Source organism: Pholcus phalangioides, unplaced genomic scaffold, assembly GCF_987345545.1.
Source record: "Pholcus phalangioides strain wild (caught in Gottingen) unplaced genomic scaffold, Ppha-v1.0 ptg000039l_1, whole genome shotgun sequence".
In the NCBI taxonomy this organism is placed as follows: Eukaryota; Metazoa; Arthropoda; class Arachnida; order Araneae; family Pholcidae; genus Pholcus; species Pholcus phalangioides.
In genome coordinates, this window is record NW_028301625.1 from 10,215,160 (window position 1) to 10,242,458 (window position 27,299).

General features: G+C 37.9%; 1 protein-coding gene across 1 annotated transcript; it reads left to right on the top strand.

Annotated features, from left to right (window-relative positions):
* Nucleotides 1-382: 382 nt before the first annotated feature.
* On the top strand, nt 383-11,756 carry LOC149065557 (uncharacterized). The gene is made up of 3 exons (XM_089253844.1): nt 383-495; nt 7,587-7,830; nt 9,564-11,756. The coding sequence occupies exons 2-3, from the start codon at nt 7,588-7,590 to the stop codon at nt 11,502-11,504; spliced, it is 2,184 nt and encodes a 727-aa protein (XP_089109970.1). The 5' UTR covers nt 383-495; nt 7,587; the 3' UTR covers nt 11,505-11,756.
* Nucleotides 11,757-27,299: the final 15,543 nt, after the last annotated feature.

Here is a 27,299-nt window from a genome sequence, read left to right on the forward strand (position 1 = left end):
AATTGTAATTATATTAAATAACTATAACTAATGACTTAATCAGGTTGTAGTTAAAGGAATGAACTGCACTTTAGTTTCAATGATATCCGCTATAAAACGGATAATTTGAACTTTAAATATAAGTGCAAAGAATCCGTTTTAAAGTGCAAAGTATTCGTTTTAATGTGCAAAGTGTTCGAGTTATAGTTCCATGTAACAAGCGCAAAGTATTCGAATTCAAATACACTCTTAATTAATATTAGACCCTTTTTCCCTTTGGTGTGTTTGCATTTTTATTTTCTCTCTCGTTCGTTCATTTTCATTCCTCCTTTTTTTCACTTGCGCTGACGTAAATAACGTGTAAATTTTTGCCAGCCAATTACCGCTTTTAGGTGAACTCCTGAATATTTTACTGAGCAGCTTTACGATGCCAAATTCAATTTTGAATTAGTACGAGGTTCTCCTGTAACAGGTTGTTCTTCTCTGGAACTGTGAATTTCCCGTATCCTTGAAAACGTAAGGTCAATTTTTTCATCGTTATATAGTATAATTATACATAGCAGAATCGTGAAGCTGCTTAATTAATCGAATGTTATGTAAGAAGAGTTTTTATCATTAATAAGTTGACTAGCTCTGAACGTTTTAATTATCCGTTGAATTTGGTTTTTGTGTTTTATACTAAATCGCAATTGATTTTATATTTTTAATCGGAATTGTGCTCGTGTTTTGAAAAATCAAATGGTTTAAATATTTCATTTTAATACCGCTTTGACTTATAAATGCAGTTCCACTTATCTAAAGAGAAGCGTGAAATATGGGGTTGCCAGTTACAATAGTTTTTGAAAAATTTAAATATGTTCAACGCAAAGTTATAAATTTCGGATAAAAAGCTGCAAGAAAAACTTAATCTGTGATCACATATTTTTTTCTTGATTTCAAACCTGTATGATTGTCCATTTAGAACAGTGGTCTACATGTTATCAAACTTTATAAATTTAGAGATACTATATCGGAAGATTCATTATACTGTAATAAAAAACAGTGAAAATATAATTATCATACAACACTTACAAAAATTCTCCAGTATGATGTTAGAGATCGGTGAATCTCTCTCTCTGGTGTAAGGGTGATCATAAAAAAATATACATTACTTTATCGCGATCATTAATCTAGCATTTTGCTCTGCACTTGTATAGATCATGGCCCCTACATAGGGGGGCCAGCTGACAGGGCTCTAACCCTGGGGCCCGGGATGGTTATTTTTTTGCTTTTTCACGCTATAAATTAACTACAGAAGGGGTCCATTAAAAGTCTGACCGAGGGGCCCGCAAGGGATCCCAGCCTAGGGGCCCCGCTACAGGATGTGGAGGCCATGGTGTAAATCAATGAATGAATGCACGCCAGAACTTTGCCACTGGACTTCTCCCGTTGCCGAGATCTCTTCCAGTCCAGCTACTTATCGATCAGGGATCTTCAACCTTGAGTCCCGAGTACTGGGTATGTTTATCGAACGAAGAACACCCTTACGGTAACGTTGGCATACGTATGTCTGAAATCTGCACAATCGTAATTTTTACGGGGTGTTTTTAATTAAGGCGTGATCAAGGCCCTATACTTAAATTTATCGCGGGTTCCCGCTTTTGCGAATTATAATGTTAAAGCAACAAAAACCAATGGGATTCATCAAGTACTCCCCGAAATGAAACCTGTGAACTTAACTATGGTGGGGCCCCAAGCTGGATCAATGTCAATTCCCTCTCCCCATGATAATTAGTAAAAATTTACGTTTTTATTCATTTTACCAACAATAAAACCAAGACCCTCACATCCAGTACTCTCCCCTCAATGGGCAGATATTTAATGGGCCCAGACTGAGATTTATCGCGGGCTCCCCCTCTTGTCAATTTATGGTGCTAATGCAGCAAGAATCGATCGGATTCATCCCGGACTTCCGGAAACCCGTCAGTCCTCCCACTGTGACACCATAAAACTTATTTGAAGGACTAAACCACTTTCTCAAACTTTTTGGTCCATCGCCCCCTTCGAAATATATTTTTCTTACCCCCAACCCATAGGATCCTATGTTATACCCGTAGCTTCTACCACCCCCCCCCCCCGGACCATTCCATCCCTCCCGAGGACGATATTTTCCACTTTGGGAAACACTGGACTAAACCACCGAATTTAACCAAGCCCCCCCCCCCCCGGTGGATACCCTCATATGGATTCCAATGACTCATCCCAGAGTCCTTTAGCTGAAACCTTGTCTGATTTCTATATCGGAGCCTTGAACACAATTTTTCCAAAGGATAAAACCCATTGCCCCCTGCATCAGCCAGCTCTGGAGGGTGCTTTTTAGGGCCCATACTTTGAATATATGGTTGGTACAGTACATGCAAATGTTTTCATTTGGTTGCACATGGGAGGCAGGAGGTTGAGTGTTCAATCTACAATACAGGAGGACCATTGAAGGCATCCGTCACACTACAAAATGAGAGCCGGAGCCTATATGTTGGGAGCACTACATACATGTTATACTGTATGGATATACAGCAGGTCGAACGGTTCCCGATACAGTGAATTTGTTCTGCCGACATGCTCGTTATCCCAATCGCTCGTACATCGAATCAAACTTTACTATAGAAAATAATGAAAATTCGTTACACAATTAGTCATTCACATAAAAATGACTAATAAAACGGCTTCAATCAATAGTACAAAATATCTCCTGGCCATTTTATTTCACTAGTACACCACTTGAATGTTATCCTCGTGTACTTCCAGTTCCATGGTCTTTCCCAAGGACGCAATCTCTTCGACAAATGTTGGCTCCTATTCATGAGTGTCCCTCAAAGTCGCGTTCAATAAGGCAATCGACCCACCATTCACACATGTTCATTTTTCAAGTGAAGCATTCTGACCGGAGACTATAGGGGACAATGCTACCCACAATTCCACAGTACGTGTGTAGACTATCAATTCATTTGTGATAACGAAAATCAAGCGAAAAAATTTTTGCCCGTTATGCGAATTCCTCGTTAACCGAATCTCACGTTAAGCAAAGTTCCACTGTATATTCAAGAGTTAAATGAAAACTTGACCCAAAGTCATACCCACGAAATCGTCCCCAACTTCCGTCTCAAACTCATCCGATTTCCGTTGCATAGAAACGGGCATAAAACGTTGCACTTTTTGAGTTGATTTCATATTATAATCCATAGGATTATAATATGAACCCATAGGATCCTATGGGTTCGCTTGAGTTGGGGGGTGATGAGAGAAAAAGATTTCTGAAGATGGGGGCGATGGAGCAAAAAGTTTGGGAAGCTATGGTATATATAGACATGTCCTTATTCAGACTGATTCATCGCCGAGCCGAAACAACTGAAGTTATGTATATGGAATTTGGTCAGTAGTTTCATTTCATGAAGTAAAGACCCATTAAGAAAGGGTTTTTCGAAATTTGACCCCTGGGGGTTCAAGGGTTAGAGAAATCGTGCCGAGCCCCAAAACTACTGGAGCGATATTTATGAAATTTTGTCAGTTTTATTTCATGACGTAAAGACTCGGAGGATTTTTCGAAATTCGGCCTATAAAGTGGTCGAGGGGCTCAAAGGTTATATGGGACAATCATCGCTTTGCCGAAATCACCGAAGCTATAAATATGAAATTTAGTCAGTATTATATTTTATAATATGGACTCGCGAAGACGGAATTTCTAAATGCAACACCCAAGGGGCGGGGGGGGGGGTTGTCATGAGGGATTCAAATGTTAGTGGAAGGAAACATCGCCAAGAGCAATTTTCAGATTACCAAGTCCACGCGAGCGAAACTAGTTATTTTATAAAACTAAAATACTCTTAGGCTGGGATTACACTCTAAAAGTTTTGTAAAAGTGTTAAGTTTTATAAAACTTGAAAATACAACCTATAAGCTCGTCGATTACATTCCAGCAAATGCAACCGATCAGTTTAGTGGTTGTATTTTTCAAGTTTTATATAAACACTTTTACGAAACTTTTATAGTATAATTTGTTGGGATCACTTAATTTTATAAAACGCTAGAACAGAGATCCTCAACGTTTGGAAACCCCCTGCCCGGTTTCACTTATATTTTTAAAAGGAAGGCCTGGTCAAATCACAACAAAAGCCAGGGCCATACACCTGTCCAGTCTAAGTAACAGTGAGATAGTTGAATTCAAAAATCGGAGAAAATTTTGAGAAAGCATTGATCGTTAGTTTTTATTCTTAATTTTTTAGTCCAAATATCTCTGCGAATATTGCACTTAGAAACGTGAAATTTTCTTTACTGGCCTCAGGAAAGACAGGGAAACACCTTTTTAATCGGGTTTTCGAGTACAAGGTGTTAGTATAAAAACTTAAGTTTCTTATTTTAATAATTATACAACCCCTTTAACATGGATGTATATCTGAGTTCTACATATTACTTGGATAAGTGTCCATAGTGTTGCCGTTTCACCACTAACAATGATCGTGAATTGTTGGAGGCTGGACGATCGACCAAAACCTTCCAGCCTAGGTCAAAAGAGCCGCCTTCCTTCCCTATCTTCTAATTAGTCTCGCCACACTTCGTTCGAAGAACGGTAACATTCATAACGCATTGACTTATTAAATTGTGCTGGAAACAAATTTTCACCAAGAAATATTGAGCCAGGCTGGCCCAATTGTCGCCAGCCTATGCCGCTGCTGCTGATTCTTTGTATCGGGAAGGCAAATATTAGAACCAAATATTTGCGAATGGCTACTGGGCCAGGCTTGACACGAGTGTGGCCCTGGCTTAACGGAAAATGAAAGGGGGGAAGAAAGGCGCCGTGGCCTGGCGGTCGAGAAATACTGCTCTAGAAAACTAGTTTTCTTCTAATGTACATGAACTGTATTCAAATTACATCTTTAACATTTTTGGCTTCCCTATGGGAGGAAAAAATATTCAGGAAATTCTATATATATATATACTTGGCTTTTTTTTCCTATTTCTCCCTTCAACTGAAGATTCCTTGTATAATCTATGAAAATACTGAAAATCGATATATACCTGCAAGAAAAAATGCCGCAGAGAAAAACTCCACCTGAACCTTTTGAGAAAGTAAACCCTCTTGTTCGCTTCTCTATCAGGTACCAGGTCACGAATGTAAAATCTAAATTTATCGACCAAGACCCCCCTTATTATAACAAAAATCGATACATTCCTCTTGTCTTATTTGAGACTTTCCAACTGCATTTCTAAGAGCAGTGTTCAAAACAAGATGTGTCCAATCTGCGTCTATGTTATGTAAATGAAAACTTGCCTGAACGATGAACTAGGAACTTGAAACCAATGCTGAAATATTGATAGTAACGGAATCGACTTTACCGTCCCGAATAATGATTTTGAAGATCAGTGCCGGTCTGATCAATGTTCCAATTTAACCCCTGGAATGTTTCGCTTTTCCTTCCAATACAGTGCATTTCACCCATGTAGGAATTCCCCAAAAATAAAAACTATAATCACATCAAAAAAAGGAGAGAAATGAATCACTCTAGTTAGTGTTTCCAAACTGATTTTGGTAATGCTATAACAGAAGTTGAATTATACTGACAATGTAGAAAAGGAGGGTCCCCGATTGAATGTAAATCTCGTGAAGTTTTCTGCTGAGGAAAAAGCCACATGAAACGCCACTTTTTCTACTCTGAATTGAAAACTAGAATAACATGCATCCTCGTTTAAGAATCTCCGACTATAAGTTCAAGGGCTGCGGTACACCCTCGCGACTCGTTGGAAGAGGCGGTAGCATAGGCTTAGACACAAATTTTCAAAATTTTTGAGTAATAAAAATTCACAAGGCACCACACGTTGCAACTCTTTTCAGCCATGCCTTGACAACGAAAATGTTGAAAGGACTTGAGGGAACAGCCTGGGGCCGTTATCCCAGAAAAAAAACTAACACGGGGTAAGTGTGCATTTGGATGCCCTCAACCGGCAATTTTTTGGGAGCTGGCAAAGAAAGAATTCGAGTTTTCACTTATCCAATGCCTGGAGCACCAGAATCCACTTCCCTAATTTCTGCCCTAGGAACCTTGGAGTAGGTACTTTGGCGTTAATGTTCCACTATAATGTAGGAGATTTGCGATTAATTAAAAAAAAAATTTAACCCTAAAAGAAAATATGATGGCTCATCAATTAGAGCTGTAATGTAGAAAGAGTTATCTCGCATAATTGAGAACTGAAATTACTCTGCGCCAAAAAACGGTAGTTTCTTTAAAAGCGAGCGTGTGGTCAAGTACATGTTGTCGGGTAACCAATGTGTTCGACTTTTTTCCCTTTCAAACTGAGCACAACTCCGGCAATGAGCAATTTACTATCGGCTGAGTTGTGCCGGAAGTGTATTTGTATTTAACAGTCCGAGTGCCTATATAGTGTTGAATTTTTAGTGCTGCCATCTACATTACAAATTCTGTGTGCAGTGTGGTGATAGCAAAAACAGGCCAAATATTCTATCTGTGGCGAAACTTTTTAACGGGGAGATATTCTCGCATTCGCACTTCGAAGTTGGGAAGCACAGAAAACCGACCTCAGCCAATCACCGCTGGTAGCGGTGCGTGTACGACTTCGGATGGATAATAAATCACATTTATCCAATAGTCTCCCCCAGACTAAAACACCCTTTCAGCCTCACACCAGAGTTGTCTTTAGGGGCGGCTCAGGAGGCTTTGTAACCGGGCGGCCAGTGAGCTCGAGCCGCCCCTGCTTATAGTAATCTGTATTTCGATGCGAGTGTGCACATTTAGTTTTACCAGAAATATGCATTTCATCCAGTGCCGTCTTAACGCATGGGTCCACCCGGGCACCTCAAGAGAAGAGGGGCCTCAGAAAAATGAAAAGTAGTTAAATTTTTCCAATTTGCCAAGTAGGGCCTCAAAAAAAAAAAATCACTTGGCCCTAGGGCCCATCTCCTGGTGAAAGTTGTTTGTTTCTAGATCCACGAGTCACCCGTCGGAGAAGATATTACGTATTAAAACCAGAACTTTGCTAATTCGAATTTTTGGATAATTTGATTATTTTTATCCTTGAAATTCGGATTAATCAAATTGTTCCAATGCTATATAAGGTGATAAATAATATCGGGGATCATGAACTTCCTGGTTATCTTTGACGTGAGCGTCAAAAATAACCAGGAACCATTGCTATGGTGCACAATACTGTATAATGTAACGGAAACAAGTAAAGTGTAATATTTGATTCGTGAAATTATGAGTTATCAATCGGAAAGTAATACATGCCCCACACACGACGTATTCAAGTTTTTTCTCCGCGAAGTTATTTTAATATACTGCCCCTAGACAGACAAGCGAAAAATGTAACACTTTTGCGAAAACAGTTTTGAGAACATTTTTCAAAGGTTCGTATGATTTCATAATAACCGTATTCAGCGTAACAACAGAAGCTAAGTAGTATTTCTTATTTCTTCCATGCAACTTTAGACGAGATATTACGTGCAAACGGATTTTTAAAGGTGCGTGATGCAGTTCGTCTCATTAAAAGCATAGTAATTTTTATTCGTTTTAAATTACCTATCGTAATCAAAGCTTTAAATATCTCCGTAATTCCAGGATGGCATACAGCGTTTCGTCCACCTTGGACTTTTCAGAGTACATCTACATTGCTAATCTGGTAGACGAGTTGCCGCTGAATATGATGAGTCGAAAAGATCTGCAGAGGATCATATGTACAGAGCTGAATGGTGTTGAGCAATATCGGTTTGAAGAAGATAATGGTGCAATCTGGCTAACCGCTTTCATTAAGTTCTACAGTAAAACAGCTGCAGAAACCGCCGTTGAACATCTCAATACGCAAGTATGTCATCCATAAATTTACTCATAAATTGTAAGTCAACATAATTAAAATTCACGTTTCAAATCAGAATTCAACCCATAAAATTAACGTTCACAGTAGATTGGAAAATATTAAATTCCTATAAACAAGGCCGGTCATAGAAATTTTGCTGTCCCTTGGATATGACTATCTGAAAAGAGTTGTTTGTCTATTACCCTAATACCATGGTTCCCAAGTGTGGTTCACGACCCTCTGCGACGGGCAGATCACACGGGTGAATTTGAAATAGTGGTTCTCAAACTTTCGCCACATGTGGCTCCTTTGCTGTAACAACGTTTATCCGCGGCTCCCCAGAATAGTCTTAAAAAGAACCACTTCGAAGCACTGAATAGGCAATCATAAATGTCAACGGCTCAACGCATGTCCTTGACAAAGGTTGGCGACGCCCACTTTGAGAAACACTGGTCTAATCCTATAGAAAAGACACAATAAATATCCAAAAAGATTGAGGTGTTCATTGTCGGAGACAAACTCTGCACTCGGTGTCGATGTTTCTGGCGATATTTTGGGCTTTCAAATTGCAACAAGTCGGATCAAAACAAGCAAAATATATTTTTGAAGCATCGTGAAGACCGCTTCAGAAAAATGACATAAAGCTATCGGCTTCTTATGACACCTTGTTTGCAAGAAGTCGTCACACGATTCTGAAAAAAATATATATACAGCAGTAACTCTCAAACTCACCCGCGGCTTCCTTTCCCTAGTCAATGTTTATCCACGGCTTTCCAGAGCAGCCTAACAAAGAACCACTTCGAAGCTACGAGTAGGCGCATATGAATATCACAAGCTCATCGTGACGCCCTTAAGAGCCGCAATGCGCACTTCGAGAACCACTGGCATACAAAGAGTCGAAGCATTCCTCAGCCGAAACCACTCAACGCTAAAAATAGGCCTGTTTCTAGTACGGTGTTGGCCGAAAGTGGCATTTGTCGGAAGATTAACAAGCAATCCAAACTTGCTGATGTATTCAACCATAAGGAAAGCCAACTCGAAAATGTTGAAAAAATCCCTTAAGAAGAGAAGCATAATTTTTCAGAAACCAGCTTCTGTATAGACCTGAAGAATTAGATGCACTAAAGTTCCCATCACTTATGCGATTTCGAACCTCCCCAAAAGATGGATGCAAAAGATTAGTCCGCTTATCTGCAGAGACCGGCAGCACTTTTTGGAAGTGCAGGAAAGAATGTGTATTGAGATGAATTGAGCATTGAATAGCAGAGTTGAATAGCATTTCAAAAGTATTGCATTTACTTATGCTTTTTTTTTTTATTCAAGCACTCGTGCTTTCCATTCAAAATGATTTAGGTGTGTAAAAAAAATCTGCGAAACTCTCTTGAAAACACCGTCATAACAATTCTGTCAAAAAATGTCGCTTCTGTAAATATACCGCCCTAGGTGGCTACCTCGTCGCCGGGTCCTGCTTATATATAAAAATATGAGTGACAACTGCAAAGTGGCATTGGTTAGATTTGAGTTTTGGATTCAATTTTGGATTTATGGGGTATATTTGAATCGAAAAAACCGGAATTGCTACATCAAAAATGACCTTTAAACCATAAAAATTAGTAAATCCATTTGCGAGTCATTAAAAATAGGGAACTTTTAACTTTTAAGAAAAATTTAATCAAATAGATTTGGATTGGTTTTTTTTTTTTTTTTTTTGCATTATTTGATATACGGATAATTTTTTTCAGGACAAAATTGGTGCTGCAACCATCAGTTCATTGCTAGATCAGTACTCGCAACTAGAAGATATCTTGCGATCCAGTCACTCTGTCTACTGCACTTTTTCATTCATCATCGTCGAACAAGTCAACATGAACTTGACTGAATGCGAGGTTATTTCCCTGTTCACAAATTATGGAGCTGTGAAAATAGCCAAGACGTCTCCACCAATATGCATAGGCTTCGAAAAATTTGCCGAAGCCCTTGCAGCTAAGATTGATCAAAATAGATGGAACCATTCTAGTTCGTATATTTCTGTCAAAGTTTTTCCAAGAATGAAGGAACAAGTCTTGGGTTTTTTGAAAGCTAGATCGAGCTGCTCAGCTGCCAGTAACGATACAAATCCGTTTTCTGTGTGCATGATTTGTGATAGATGTGTTCAGCCACAACCTTACCAAGAGTATAATGGGTATGACGGTCAGCCCGCAGACTCTCATAGTTTCCAGCATACCTTTCAAAATCCTATTTCTAGTAAAATTGAAGACAGAGAAGGTGGAAAACAGACTCCAAAGCATGGTCTTAGTTTTGATCCGAATGACTTTGTGTTTTATCTCAGAATTGAAAGCAAAGCGTTCGCGAATCTGAATAAAGAATGTCGATGCGATAGCCCTTCGTCCGACACCGGGGTGTCATCTGACGGATCTTCGCACACAGTCAGTAGTTCTGAAATCGGGTTTGATGTACCAGCGGGTCAAAGTAATATTGGTGACCGTTTCGTATTTGAGAATTTGAGTAAAGGTGCTCCATCAGACCGGGCACCATGTGGAAGTTTTCAACAAAGCAATGGATCGTCAGAAAAAGCCTTCACAGAGAACAAAAACCACGCAGCTACAAATTATGAATCGCATAATGAAGATGAATACGAATCCGAACTTCAATCGAATGAGCCAAGACATATAGAAGATTTTTATCCACAGTTTACTTGTGCATATCGATGTCCCGATTTTAATGAAAAAACTTGCAATTTGGGTTGCGCCGAAACCCAATTCGAATTTCCATTCGCTGCACAGCAAATACATTCATGTTCAAATACTGACGGTCTATCTGACTTAAACATCTCGGAAATCGAAAAAAACTTCAATTTATATGGAATGAAAATGAGACCAAGACAACAAGAAAGCGATCCTAAAATTATTTTGATTCCATTTGTTTATTATAGTAAAAATTATGCGAGCCCATCAATGTATTTGCAAGGACCGGAAGTTCGTAACACGGCGTACTCTTCGACGTCAAAAATAGAGAGCTCAACAATGCATTCTTCTAAAAAAGGATCCACCCAAACAAAATTTGAATCGAGTTCTATTCAAGAGGTGCCTGTACTTGACGAAAGCAACTTTCCGACGCTGCGAGAGGCCAAGAATCGTGCAACAGAAAAACCTTTTACTCAAAATCTAAAAAAACTCGTAGATAACTCGGAAAGTTCAGTTATGCCATCTGCAACAGACCCTCCAGATAATAGACTTCGTGAAATTAGAAATACCAAAACTAGAATCAACAATCCCATTGAACCAACACAATCGTACAAAAAATACGGAAGAAACGTTAAGGTAACGAATCGATCATTTTCCGAACCTGTAGAGTCAAGGACTCAAAAACTTCGACAAAATGATACGCTTAAGTCATCTTTCAACATAAAATTAGTATTTTCTAATAGGTCTAGATACAACAACCGTTTGGACACCAAAGACCAGACTCCATCTCAACGATCCAATATTGAGGAACATGCGAAATTTATGGCAAAAAGCGATTATGGTACTGACGAAGGTAGAAATTTTAGACTGAATAAGAAATCGGGACCCCGAAGAATGGAAAATGGTTCTTCTCGTGATGTAAAAAATCATGCCATAAAAATTGTTAGTGATAGGACTAGTAGGAAACCTCAAGATACAAAATACCAGTATCTTACGTAATTTCATAACATTGACACAGTATATAATTCGTTTTTTTAATGTAATTTTTTTTCATTACTGCAAAAAATCGAGCAGTATGTATTGTTAGACAGCGCTGTGTGTTAATGCATAATACACATGCGGCATCACTTTGTTTCGTCATGTTCATTTAGTTATCGTTTAAACTGGTTTCTATATATTTTACATGTACGACGTCGGAAATCTGTTGGGTTAGTTTTATTTTTTGTTGTAAATAAAAGACTTGTTTATATGAAAATTTGTGAAACGAATGCACTTCTTTTAGGAACGTATTAATTTAATTACTGATGTTTCTCGAAAATATTTATTGCTCGTTTTTAAGTAGGGTTGCCAACTTACCAGAAGTGCCGACATAAAAACATTGGGAGCTAAGAGTTGCTGGTCGTCTCGTATATACGGGACTGAAGTGCGTACGCATTGCAGGGGCATTGCATTGTTTTTTCAGAAATTATTGAAGGGTGCGGCTCAAATGGCCTCGGGCCCCCAAGCCTCCTACCTATTTAAAAATTTCCTTTCGTCCTCCTTTTTTTTAGGTTTCTGGAATCTTTTTTTTTTTTTTTTTTTTTTCCGGGGAATTTTTTTCATTCTGAAACATTTTCATTGATGTGTGTTTAAGTCGCTCCTACAGGCAGGTTAGTTAATGATTGCAGACATACAGATAAATATGGCATTAATGCAATAAGGACACGGTAGGTCAGGTTAAAGAAAATGGTGATAAATCAGGAATGCATAACCACCACTCGTTTTGGTAAGTTTACATTTTTCTACATTTGTCACTTACCGGTAAATATGAAGTATAAATATGGAAGAAATCGCGCGCGCGCGCGGAAATATCGCTTAAATTTAAGCACTACCATAGCATCACTTTGCCTAAGGAGGGGGGCCCCCATGATATTGAGACGGTCCTGATAGAACTCGGACTAGCGGGGAGATCAATAAATTCTAGGCTACTGGTCTGGAGGCCAATTTTCTTTGCAAAATTTTCGTTCAGTATAAATTCACTGAAAAAATCATTTCAATACGTATAGTGTCTTTCCTCTAGATGAGAGTTGAAAACTCGGGGTAAGACGGGGAGCCACGAGAAAAAAAAATATGGTTCAAAGGGGGCCATGGGCGAAAAAGGTTAAGAAACACTGCCCTAAACGGTCAAAAATTTATTTTTCTGATGCAAAAAATATTTACATTTCGGAAGATACCTTTTTGTTGTTATAATCAATTTCTGTTCATTTCAATACTATTTGAAGGCTAAGGACTCGAAATTTATTTTCAAGAAATTCATTCCGACCCACCCTCTTAGCCATATATGCTAAATCCATGGCACGCTGACAAAATGTGGCCCGCCCCTTTAAACCAAATTTTGTAAAAATGAACTAAGTGGCAAATTTTTACAGATCGCTTGAGTGACCCACGATACGGTTCCAGAACACTTAAGCGTTCCGTGGAAAATTTTATGGATTCCTTGAGCGACGTGTGGTAGTTTTTAGAGCCCTTAAGGAATCTGGGAATGTGCCGCGGATCTCTTAGGTCATGCGCGGCATAATCACTGATCACTTGAGGCGCGGCACAGGTCCAGAGCACTTAAGCGGCCCGGACACATTTCTAGATCGCTTGGAAGGATCCGCAGAACAGAGATCACTAAAGTGGCTCTATATAGAGAAGTCATTCCCTATCAATGGGGAGAAATGGGGATCTATAATACTTATATAAAGATATGAGAGTAGGTATGAAATATTTTTTCACCCTCACCTACCTGTTCTCTTTTTCCTCTTATGTACATGTATATAGTAGAACCTATTTAGCCTTAGAGTGGAAGCTTTCTACCTCCCCTCATCACGGAGGTAAAAAGAACTTTTATTTTCATAGGGTTGCAACCAGGGGCGTCGGAAGTGTTTCTAAACTGTGGGTGCTCGTCTTTAGTTTTATATCGGAAATTTTAATTTCTGAATCAATTCTGGGGGTGCTGGGATCCATGCAACAAATCACTATGGGTGTTCCACCCCCGGCTCCGACGCCACTGGTTGCAACAAAGTTTCATGGTGATGAGAGAGAGGAAAGAAAAGACTTGTTTTTGAATTTATTCCCACTGGCATTCTGGACGCAATATTACGTCCTTGATCGTAAAAGTAATTAAAGAGGAAGGATGAAAGTTTATGGCAGTACCACTCTGGCTTTCGTGGCAGCCGGACGTCGTGAACTGCACGCGCGCCGTGATTTTTGACATTCCGGATCCGACACGTCCATAAACGCGATCATGTGTCTCAGAACAATTTATCCGATCCGAGTGAACTAAGTGTTTTGAAGAGAGGTGTATGTGTCACAATTCGTTTTGGGTTTCAAGCCTGTATCAATGATGCGAGGCTGTGAATTCGAAAAAGTTTTTGGACTTTGAAAATTTCCCCATGTGAGGGCAATCAGAAACATAAAAATTTGGCACGAATGTGTAGAGCACAAAACAAAGAATGACGCCGGGCCTGAACACAAACCCAACGCACAATACTGTCGCGAATATACAGGGTGACACCTTAAGTCCCTTGGCTGCAAATTACTAACGAGCCGTTGATCCTACAGTCATACTTCCAGTTAAATAAAGTATCCAAATAAAACGTGTAGATTTAAGACGTCATTCTTATTGCAAGGGATTGCGTGATTACACTGCTCAACAAAAAAAAAAAATTTCTTAAGTAAATCTTAATGGTTTTTATAGGGTAAATTGAGGCTGCTGATTCTAAATCTGGCATATATTTTTTCAGATTGGCTCTAGCTTTTAAGATACAGCGAAAATTAAGTTTCAATGGTAAATGCATAAGCATCATAAAAATCACATTTTTGTGAGTATGTATTATCTCAAACTAGATCCAATCCGTGCCACCTTAAGGCATGGGCCCACCCGGGCACCTCAAGCGAAGAAGGGCCTCACAAAAATGAAATCTGGTTGAAATTTTCGAGAATTTGTTTGGTAGGGCCTCAAAAAATCAAATTCGGTATATCAGTGCGTTTAGGAGTCATGAAAAGCACTGAAATAATGATTTTTACGCTGCATATGGTATTACCATTGAAATTTGATTGGCTCCAGTTTTCGAGGTAGTTATAATCTGACAAAAGCAATGCCGAATTCGGAATCAGCAAACCAAAATTATCCTGAACCACTGAAATATCTTTGATAACTAAATCGATGTTGACAGTGGCGTCGGTGCCGAGATGCTCGAGCACCCACGGTAATTTATATCACGGATCTGAGCAACACCAGAATTGATTGATATAAATCGAAATTTCCCATTTAAAATTTCAAGACGAGCACCCACAGGTTCGAAATACTTCCACCACCCATGAGTGTTGAACAGTATTATCAAAATGAAAAATAATCTTTTTTTATGGTTACCGTGTCTTAAAAACCCAATTAAGAGTTGTTGCCGTGTCTTCCCCCCCCCCTCCCCGAGGCCAACAAAAACATTAAATTTTTCATAAGTGCTATATTTGCTGGGAGCATTTTTTAAATTCAAATATCCCAGCGAAATACACTTTTGTAAAAGTTACTTTGTTTGCACTTACAAAAGTGCAAACTTTGTTTTATTTTTACACAATAAAACTTTAAAAAAAAGTTCATTTGTGAAACTTAACCTTAAAAATAACCGATGCTCTTAATTTTTCATGTTTTATAAATGAACTTTTCTAAAACTTTTATAGTGCGATCCTGGTCATAGAAGCATGAATTTTGTTTTTGCCTCATGAGAGACATGGCGATAACTTTCTAATTGGATTTTTTAAGACGGTAGCCAAGTTAATTTCTTTTAATAACACAGCATAAATGACGTATCAAAATAACGCATAGAACTCGGATAACTTTAACTAGAAATATGTCTGTAGGATCAACGGTTCGCCAGTAATTTGCGGCCAATGGACCTAAGGCATAACCCTGTAGGCAACATAAGCTTCCTCAGGCGACATCTGACGAGCCGGAGTCAAATATGGATTAATTTTTTTTTCTACATTGCTGATGTCAGTCCATTTTTATAAAAAAATTCAAACTGATTTGTCACTTTGAAGAAAGGGCATTAAACAGTGTGGCGAGTCATTATTATTGAAGGAAAAACAATAGGTTAGCCCTATTGTTTTCCCGTCTATACTATTACTCGGGGGCCATAACCCCATTACTTAACGTGTTAAAAAAAAAAAAGATTAGCTGACGGCTATGCTTAGCTTCGCAGCATTTCACAGTGCGAAAAATTTATTTTCAATTTACTCCCTATATATATGATTGATATTTTCGAAAAAATATCAAATCAGTGTCTGACACTGCCCATTTTTTTTCCGTAAGGTGTTAAATACTGTATTTGGATTTTTTTTTTAAAGTTCAAGGTATCAATCCGTCTTTGTGTGTCCAAAAGTGCCTCAATTAGTGCTACGCAATTTCTTCAATGTAGTAGAGTTTTTCTAACGACTCAATTTCTAACGAGTTATTACAAATTTTAAAAAAATCTTATATTTTATGGATTGGTGCGGTTGAATATCACAAAATAACATGACAAATTTTCATACTTGATAAAATGTAAAAAGTTGCTGATATGCTTCTATACCCATACCTAACTCAAAAATAGGTCCGGCTTATTTTATTTATTTTAAATTTTCTTGGCGGCTTTTCTCTAAGACAAGATTAATAGTTTTCGAAAATTAAATTTTTAAAATTATTGATGCCGCAGAAAACCCCACTAATTCCGTATTTTCGCAGTGAAATCGCACTTTAAAATCCTACAACGCACGACCCCCTGTAACGGTTCTAATCCGCTCATGGGTACAAACTTCTTTTGTGTCGTTGAAAAAAACCGATTCCAGGTGGGTTCAGTGAAAACAGCTCAAGAATCGCGCTAATGTATACGCGCCTTAATACTTTCTTATAGAAAGCCTCCGCGCGAAGCTCGTAACGTCACTGAAGTCGTCTATTTCACCTTAAGACGCCTTCATATACGAGTGGAACCATCAGCCATTTTGGTCCTCGCTGAGGTCCTACAGGGTTGCTGCAGCACTTCATCATCGCTTCGGAAATGACCACCAAGCAGACTAAAAAAAAAAGATCGTGTCGGAGACTTGACATGGCAACCTAACAGAATTCCCCCGCGCTGAAAATGTGGGGACAAATGCATATGAAAAATTAGATTTAAGGAAAAATGATAAATTTCAGCAATCAAATGTTCTGTGGGAAATAGAATATATGGTTACTAAATAAATGTATTAAGGAGTTCTAATTTCACCTATAGTCATTGAATACACTGCTTGGCTACAGGTGAACAGTGCCGTCTTAACGCATGGGCCCACCCGGGCACTCGAAAAGAGGGGGGGCCACACAAAAATGAGATTCGGTTGAAATTTCTAAGGATTTGCCCATGGCCCCCACAAAGGGGGGGGGCTGACAGGGCTCTCGCAGTTATCATTTTTTGCTTTTTCACTCTATAAATTAACTACAGAAGGGACCCCTCTCCAGGATGTGGGAGCCATGGATTTACCAGGAAGAACCTCCGAAAAACCACTTGGCCCGGGGGGCCATGATACTCTTAAGACGGCCTTGCAGGTGAAATGGGTTACTTCAAATCTTCACGCGGAGGTTTTCTGCTATAGGTGTTGGCTTGTCCCTCAAAATGATTGACGTTTGCGGGGAAAATTTTATTCATTGCTTGAATTGAAAATTTTACACATTGTAAAACTAGTCTTAAGCAATGGGCTGATATTACATAACTTAGTAAAACTTATCGTGACTATACGTCACGTATTTCCTAGGGGGGGGGGGGTGGTGTTTGGCCGTCCTGACTTTTTTTCTAAGTGTCTCGGTTTTTCCCGTTTTTTTCAACAGATTTTACTTCAATTATTTAATTTATTTTAATCAAAGATGTAATCAATTCACTAAACAAATATTCCACCAGAAATATGATCTACAGCAAGAAAACAGATCAAATCCTGAAATTTTATAGTAATCAGCTTCATCATTGTAAGCCCATACTTCTGAGCGCACAAGAACATCGATCATGTTAATGTTTGAATTCAAATATGTTAAAAGAATATTGAACTTCGATCTAACACTACGAATATTGAAATGAACAATATTAAGTTTAGACGAAACAAGATTATGATCAGAGCTGATTGGAGATGATTGTCATGTCAAAAACCCTCCATCAAAAACCTCAAATATTGTTTTTCAATATAAAAATTCCCATTGGAAATGCACACGTTAATTGCATGTAATGTTTAAAGTAACTATGTTATACAAAGAATACATATTTAATGATTCTAAAATTTTTAGAAGTTTATTACATCATATATGTAATGTTTTGATTATTTGTTATTAAATTTTCTATATAATCACAGAGAGAGATACTCTTATTGTGCATAACATTGAAATATATCTAGCAATCAAAATACTAAATTGTAGAACTAAAATGTCATTTAATTTGGCAATGCTAGCTTGTGCATGAAGCTTAAGGAACTCCTGTAACTTATCCTTGGTCAAACTTAATTATTCTTACTTCTGCACTATGATATGGTATATTTACTAGCATTTATATAATTCAATGGTTTTCCAATTGAAACTGTATTTGATTTTAAATGTGCAAAACAAATGCTTTGGGTATCAAGTCCTGTCTGCTCTGCTTTGGCTGAAAATACTCTTTAAAAAACTCTGAATTTATACACCCTGAGCTCTAAGAAATTTTTAGATGAAAATAAATGAGTTTAATTAGTGTATTAACAGATTCTGTGTGAGAATTTTTACATGGAATAAAATTTTAGGCAGATCAGAAAAATTTAAAATATCAAAACAGATTCTCAGTAATTATAATTCTGAATATAAAACCCTTTAATATACATAAGTGTTTTTTTTATTTAGCATATTTATCACGTTAAAAAACTATTTGACAACATTGACAATAAGTTTTTTACTGTTTTAATACTGATTTATAGTTTCTAAGTCTAAAACCTAACTCTGTGGTGTCCCTATCATACATATTTTGAATAAGCAGCTCTATTCCGCTTAGAAAATTGAACACAGGTAATCGGTAGCTTAGATAAAATGAACCACAAAACTATATTTTATGTTCTAGACATAAGAAAAAATTCAAAATGTTGAAAATATATTGAAAAATTCAAAATTGCAAATTATAATTAATATTTTGTTTTAATTATAATAAATTAGTGTTTAAAAATAAAACATTGTACTATGCAAAAAAGTAAGTTTTTCATCATGTTATATACCTGTTGTGTTCAAAACATTATCAAAAAGCATTCAATTAGGTTTTTGACAGTTTATATTTTGAAGGTGAATTTGCCTATGCTGCCACGCACCTTTCATTTAAGTTATCCAGATCGTGTAATTCAGATCAGTAAGTATAAGCACTACATTTATTTTTAAAAGCTTTAGTTGTGCATAGCAAAGTGAAATTTGGCATACCAAACATCCAGTGGCGTAGCCAGGGGGGAACAGAGGGAGTGATTGCTCCCCCAATCGAAATTTTGCCTACACTGGCGCCAATTTTTCTAAATGACTTTTAATCTTTAAAAAAACTAGAAAAATATTGACTTTTTCATTTTCCACCTTCATTGACTAAAATGATGAGTAAGGGGAAAAAATCTACATTTATATTTGCACTTCTTGCAGTTTCACAGTGATTGGGTTCATACTAATCCTTCAGAAAAGAAGGAAATCAGAAAGTTGAGGTTTTCATTACCATTTTTGACAATTGCTCTCAAGCTCTTCATCTGGAAGCATGTTCAGATCAACCTTCTGTTACCCACCTTTATTAAAGGGCAGAATCTTGCCCACTTCTAGCTTTAACTTTTTTCACTTGCTATTGGTAGTTCTAGGTAGAGCTCCTAGAAATACCTTTCATAGCTATGAGGATATGGAGTTCACGAAAGCTCATTCTGTTCTGAAGGGCCACCAAGAGCATTGACTAAGGCGCCTTTTGAAGAAATTAGGCACAGGAACCTATTGTGGACAGACCACTGAACCTATGAAGTAATGACTAGGATTCAAGCTCCAAGAAGTATCGCCTTTTCTTTGAGTGCCTTAGGTAGAGCTTGAGCTCCTAGAAATACTACTTTATGTATGGGTGACTTAGCTAGATTCATAGTGCCTAGAAATGCCACGTTATCTGCTGGTGCCTTGGCAAGAGCTACTAGCTTGTAACTTGTGTATAGGACAGTGTCAAAGACTAGAAAAAGGTGGAAAACTGCTATGAGATTTTGAACCCTAAAAAACCCAAGATTTTGGGGCCAAAATGGGGTTCTGGAAGAGTTTTTCTTAAAGGTGGGTAAATAAAAAACCTATAATCTTGGGTCAATAGCGCTGTGATATGCAGAGAATGGGAGAGAAAATTATAGTCTTCTACGTTTGTACGACAATATATTGTAATATATTATATACGGTGATAATGCATAGTTTTATGTTAACATGTGACTATCAGAAACATAGTCTTTTTTCATAGTGTAGTGTCTCTTTTCTATGAATCACTGTTTCATCATTATGTTTATACAGCAGTGTGCCGAATCGGAGAAATTATTCCCTGGAAAAAGTTATGGCCGGTGTGTTTGTTAACTCATAACACGTATATCTCCCGTCCAATTAATCCAGTGTTTCATAAACTTTTGGCACCCGTGCCCCCCCCCCGGCTTCGTTATCATTTATCCGTGACTGCCCAGAATAGCCTGACGCAGGGGGTTCTCGAACTTTTCCCACCCGAGGTGTTCCTTTCCCCTATTCAATGATTATCCGCGATCTCCGCCAGTTTCCTGGAGCTATTTAACAAAACATATTTTCGAAGAACCTTTGTCAGGATCACCGCTCCGTGGCACCTCTGATAAAGATTGGAGGTGCACCAGGGCGCCGCAGCGCACAGTTTGAGAATCCCTCTCTTTCTCTGGCCTAATTTAAAAAAAAAAACCCACTACTAAGTACTGAATGAGCACGCATCAATACACCAACGCGTTGACCACCCTCAACAAAGGGTGGCGATGAGCCACAAGCACACACACTTTGAGAATCCATTAATATATTTCTGAAATAATATAAATGCACTATATATACTCATCGCTTTTTAAAGCAGAATTCCGGGCGTTATTTGTTTCTTTATTTTCCACAACGACACATAGGTGGTCTACGCAGGGTCGTCTTACGAGCATCAAAGGGACTTTTTTAAGGCCTTCTACCTGTTCAGAAATTCCTGCCTAACAGTTCACATTCTCCAAAAATTTTAACTGGATCTCATCTTCATGAAGTCCCTTTTGCACTTGAGACACCTGGACCGGGCCTGAAATTGCCCATGTATTACGAGGAAAGTTTAAAAGTAACTGAAAATACATAAATAATAGTATTTCAGAAAAACAGTGTGTCCACGAAACGTTCAGTCTACTCTTAAAAAATTATCTAGTGTTTTTCAATTAGCGCTTATGCGAGGGCTTATGATGTTTTCTAATATGAACTATGGCGTCGTGAGGTTTGCCAGCACTTACCCGAAGGCTCTCTGGTCAAATTACGAAGGGAAAAATTCTAGAGCTTATTAGTCGAGAGGGTTCTTAAACTGTGCGTCACCAACCTTTGCCGGGGGTACCGCGGAGCATCCCGAAGATTTTTCAATGAGATTCTTGTTAAACTGCTCTGGGAAGCCGCGGGCAAACATTGATTAAAGTAATGGGGCACAGCAGATGGAAAAAGTTTGAGAACCCCTGCGCTAGTCTGTGTACAATTCATCACTCATATTTCCATTCTTCTCTGATTTGTTATAAAACACATCGTATGAATTTATTTCACTAGAAATAAATATACATATACTATACACAATGCATTTTTAAGTTTTTCAACTTCGAGCAGAAGTCCCCTTTAAATAGTATCTCCACAGGAAGTGGGTAAATAATATAAAACATAAAAAATATTTCAATCGATTTATACACCTGCAACTTTTACTTCGATTTGGAAGATGAGCAGTGGCATTACAAACATGCCTTAGAGATACTTAAATAGATTACTGACACATACGACAATTTCTGGCGCACACTAATTCGTTTGAAGCAGTGGTTAATAAACCTTTTTGGATTCAGGCCACCCTCTACTTGTGTATCTGCAATCTAGTAATATATGATAACCACTGTGCGATCGTATGGGCATCATGCATCATTCATCCCGGTTTGAACCCCACTAGTGGCACAGTGGCAGTTGACTGGAGCAAGTCTTTTTATTTTTTTTCAATTTCTAGATACGAATGTACTACCTGATCTTTCGTTTGGAAAGCCTTCCCGCAGAAAGCAGGCAGGCTTTCACAGTGGTATTTCCATAACACGAAACTTCAGGCATCGGCCAGTTTTACTTCTAATATGGAAGACAGATGGCAAAACTTCTCCAACTGAAACCATGCATAACTATGACATCATACACTGAAGAGCCAAAAAAACTGGTACACCTGCCTAATATCGTGTAGGGCCCCTGCGAGCACGCAGAAGTGTCGGAACACGACGTGGCATGGACTCGACTAATGTCTGAAGTAGTGCTGGAGGTAATTGACACCATGAATCCTGCAGGGCTGTCCATAAATCCATAGGAGTAAGAGGGGGTGGAGATATCTTCTGAACAGCACGTTGTAAGGCATCCCAGATATGTTCAATAATGTTCATGTCTGGGGATTTAGGTGGCCAGGGGAAGTGTCTAAAGTCAGAAGAGTGTTCCTGGAGCCACTTTGTAGCAATTCTGGACATGTGGGGTGTCGCATTGTCCTGCTGAAATTGTCCAAGTCCGTCGGAATGCACAATAGACATGAATGGGTGCAGGTGATCAGCCAGGATGCTTACGTACCTGTCACCTGTCAGAGTCGTATCTAGACGTATCAGGGGTCCCATATCACGCCAACTGCACAGGCCCCATACCATCACAGAGCCTCCACCAGCTTGAACAGTCCCCTGTTGACATGTAGGGTCCATGGATTCATGAGGTTGTCTCCGTACCCGTACACGTCCATCAGCTCGAAGCAATTGGAACCGAGACTCGTCAGACCAGGCAACGTGTTTCCAATCTTCAACAGTCCAATGTCTGTGTTGTCGGGCCCAGGCGAGGCGTAAAGCTTTGTGTCGTGCAGTCATCAAGGGTACACGAGTGGGCCTTCGGCTCCGAAAGCCCATATCGATGATGTTTCATTGAATGGTTCGCACGCTGACACTTGTTGATGGCCCAGCATTTAAATCTGCAGCTATTTGCGGAAGGGATGCACGTCTGTCACGTTTAATGATTCTTGTCAGTCATCGTTGGTCCCGTTCTTGCATGATCTTTTTCCGTCCGGCAGTGATGTCGTAGATTTAATTTTTTACCGGATTCCCGATATTCATGGTACACTCGTGAAATGGTCGTACGTGAAAATCCAAATTTCATCGCTACCTCGGAGATGATATGTCCCATCTCTCATGCGCCGACTATAACACCACGTTCAAACTCACTTAAATCTCGATAACCTACCATTGTAGCAGCAGTAACCGATCTAACAACTATGCCAGACACTTGTTGTGTTATATATAGGCGTTGCCGACCGCAGCGCCGCACTCTGATTGGTTCCATATCTCTTTATTTGCATACGCATGCCTGTACCAGTTTTTTTGGCTCTTCAGTTTATATACGTTATGGTCACGCACATTGGCGTACGCAAAGAGGGCGGGGGTTCTGCATACACCTATGGTCACGCATAATATAAGAAAGAACTTTCCGGCATGCATTAATTTGTTAGAAATTCCATAAGACAAATGTCTTGGAAATACATGCACGATTGAGTAGAAGTAGTGTACATGTGATACCTGCTTACGATAAGAGTGTTACAAGTACAAGTACAAAAACAACGCCACAACAGGCAAAATACCCAACGAGGTGGCTGAGAAAAAGATGCCCATAAAGATATGGATGTCATATATTTCAAAAATACAGCAACCCAATTAAAAATGCAGTTAACAAAAATTATAAACAATATATACACATGATAAAATATTATACAATGCCCATAAAGCATGAAGATTTCTCTGTACTGCCATATCTCGAAATAATTTTAGAGAGAGATAATAATTGTTTTCCTTTTTATTTTATTCTCCTATCATTTTTTATATTTTAATCTAAATTTTTTTCCAACTATCTTTTACGGTGACTTCCCATGTTTTTTTGGTGTTTGCATTTGTATAAGTACACAAAACATAAAATGGAATTTACATTTTTTTTAAATTAATTAAAAAATTAAAATACATTAATCAATTGAAAGGTAATTAATTTAATTTGAAAAATAACATCAACTGAAAACAAATTAAATTTGATTTTTTTTAAATTTGGAAATTTAAAGTTCTTTCCACTAATGCGTAATTTTAAGTTTGCGCCTTAAGCACGAACAAAAAATGGCGCCTTTCACAATTTCGCTCCCCCACGGACCAAAACCTGGCTACGCCACTGCAAACATCATGCAATTTTCTAAGAAAAGACAAGTTCATTTTAATTACATAAGAATGTTCTTAAAAATTAATACACAATTGAACCTCCCATAACGAACACTACCCATTAAAGGACACCACATGTTGATATATGCTTTCCAGAGTTATGTCAATAGGCTTCAATTTATTTTATTACCTATTATCAGACACTACAAGTCATTTTTAAATGTTTTGTCCAAAGTGTCCATCATTGAGAGGTTCCTCTGTTTTGTAATCACACCACATGAAGCCCAATGGCCAAAAAGTCATACTGTGGCATCTTGATTCACACAGTGGCATCCTATCAGTTGGACCCAAATAGGAAGCCCTGCAATTATCTTATCAAATCTGGTTATTGAAACCAATATATTCAGTATTCTAATTTTTTTTTATAAGATTAGAACCACATGTTAAATTTTGGCTTTATAATTTGATGCATTTAAAAAAAATAAACCTACATGTGTTAGATGCCTGTGTTCCTCTTCACAAAAAAATTAGATATTGAGCCAAATACTGCTAGCAGTCAGGGCCGTCATTTCAACTTTTTCCGGGGGGGGGGGGGAGAGAAGAAATATTTTCAATGTATTTATAATTTTATATATATATATTTATTTATACCATTTTTAGTGTATTTTCAAAAGCCAGGGGACCCCCCCTGACACCCCCAAATGACGGGCCTGCTAGCAGTAGCAAAATTGTTAATTAACACAAAAGAACATTCATATACTCATCACTCTTACAACCAGGAATTATGCTCTATAATCGCAGTTAATGACTGGTGACATTCATAAAATTGCAAAAGCAGAATCAATATTGCATGTTTCTTTAGAGGTATTAAAAATTTGTAACCTTATTCATAACTAATAAAACATAAAAATAATTTGCTCATGAAAAACCAATAAATGTGTTGGTTAATTCCCAATATACGGTTTACCGTTTGTGTCAAAAAGTTTTCTACATCAAAACATTATATTTGCCAATATCAACCTCCCAGTCATGTTTTCAAATGTTTTAGATGTTCTTATTACCCCACTGGCAAATAGTACCAAATCGGCTCTGGCACTGAAAATATAGTTGTCAAATAGTGATATACAGTAATGTATATTGGGAATTTACTATGGGTCATGCAATGCAGATGAACATAAATTAAATATCACCAATTAAATCCCATTCAAATAAAATACTGAAAAAATCTTCTCACTATGACCAGTGTTTGACAAATCAAAAAAAAAACAAAGCACCATTTTAATATTTTAAGAAGCAGGTCTATATATTTTTTTCCAGAGCCAGTAATTGCAGAAAATTTTAGATGCCAATACTGATATTTTAATCGCTATAGCAACTTGGGGTTTGTCAAGACCCACTACAACATAATATATTTCTCTGTATTAAATAGCACATATCTATAATGTGTAAGTTTCTTAGGGGTAGTATAAGCACATAGTATCTATCTGTGTAATCTTTCAGTTAACACAGGTAGAGTTAACTAATGCATAAAACATTACTCTCAACCCCAAAGTAGAATTGGCCAAAAACTGACGTACATCACAGAACAAACATTGCTGCTGTAGTATGGCAAGAATTTTAAGAAAAGTAAAGGAAACTCTGTTGTGGGCATTTTTACTGCAGAACATTTCTAGTCAGCTGAGAACAATGCGAAGCATTCTGCTTCGGGGACTCAATATCACTAGGTAAATCTTGTTCTTGTATGACAATAAGCCTATATTGACACACGGGATGTGATGGCTCTCAAGTTTCGCGTTTTTGATTTTCCTCAAATTTGATAAGCATATCAGACTGCAGTATGAGCTATTACCATAGCACATTAGTTCAAGGGGTGGGAAATGTCAGCGATTTATTGCTCTGATTTGTTTTTCTTCTGAATAGGAGCATCACAGAATCTTGTGCTAGGTCTATTGATGGTGTTGCTAGTCTATTTTGCACATTTCCAGTTTTCATTTTCTTCAAGTTCTGTAGCATCCAGCATTCTAACAGCAGGGCGTTTAACACCTTGTCTCCTCATTTTCATTATGCCACAGTTCAAGACCTGTCTTTTCATTTCAGGTGTGCATACAGTCCTGCATTTAGTACTATCACTCTTGCTCGTTGAACTGCTTACAGTACCAGCAGCTTGTGGTTCTTTACTGTTCCCTACATCAGATGCAGAAGGAACAGGATTTTCTTGTGGTTGCATGGCTGGAATAGAATATTTAGAAAAACCTGTGTGCTTGTCTAGATCACATATGCCTAATGGCAATGGGCCAACATATTGTTCTCTGGGTACAATGTTCACATTTACGCCAACCGTCCTTTTTGGGAGAATATTCATGTGGTATTCGAATAACTCCTGCTGCCTAGATATTTGATTTACACATCTTTCTAATATGGCATTTTCTTTTTCTAAATCATTTATCATTGTACCTACACCTTTAATTTTGCTCTTCAATTCTGCCATCGCACCTTCCATCTTTTTTGATACTACTTCTAGTGATTTACTCAGAATAGCTTGAATATAGTCTTCAGTCAATATCTTTACATTAAATTTTTTACCACCCTTAGGTGGGTCATCTTCATTGTTCTTTTTCATCTCCAAACAAGGCAGCCAGAATAAAATTAAAATATCTACGTCAAATGGCTTGACTTTTCTTTGTCCTTCATGCTAAGGGCTGTAGGATGAGAGAGAGAAAAAAACACAAGTTTAGATTGTTAGCGTAATACCAGTCTCATTCTTAAAAACTGTGAAAGTTTGATAAAAGATCTTTTGTAAAATTTGAAAAAAAAAATCACCAATTTTCTATTGTTACATTCAAATGTAACCGATACATTTATTAGTTGTATTTTTCAAGTTTTATAAAAAAAACTTTCATGAAACTTTTATAGTGTAATACTGGTCTAAGAAAAGAAAGAATATATGATGCATCAATAAAGATTCAAATCAACATATAAAATGGTAAGTAATAACAAAATATGAGATATTCACCATCATATATACAGTGGATCATACACGCTAGTACCTGGTGGGGCTGAAGCAATTTCAGACCCCAAAAAAAATTTTGTGAGGGGGCTGAGCCCCCAATAATTAAATATACAATGCAACATAACCCATCCTTTACTAGATACAGGCTTGAGTCTCGTATATATATACTACTGGCAACGTTTAGTCCCCTCAATGTTTTCTTCATGTCGACACCTCTGCAGTGGATCCTGCTTATAATGTTCCCACTTAAATCATTCCCCCCGCTTAGTACAACTTACTTTCATGATCCTAACTCTTACTAATACTCAAGATTTCCTATTTAAAACATTTTCCCA

What these genes read in the sequence shown, in the direction of transcription:
- LOC149065557 (XM_089253844.1), top strand. Translation starts at nt 7,588, where the DNA reads ATGGCATACAGCGTTTCGTCCACCTTGGACTTTTCAGAGTACATCTAC. An exon ending in TTGAACATCTCAATACGCAA is followed by an intron (nt 7,831 to 9,563) that starts GTATGTCATCCA and finishes AATTTTTTTCAG; the next exon opens with GACAAAATTGGTGCTGCAAC.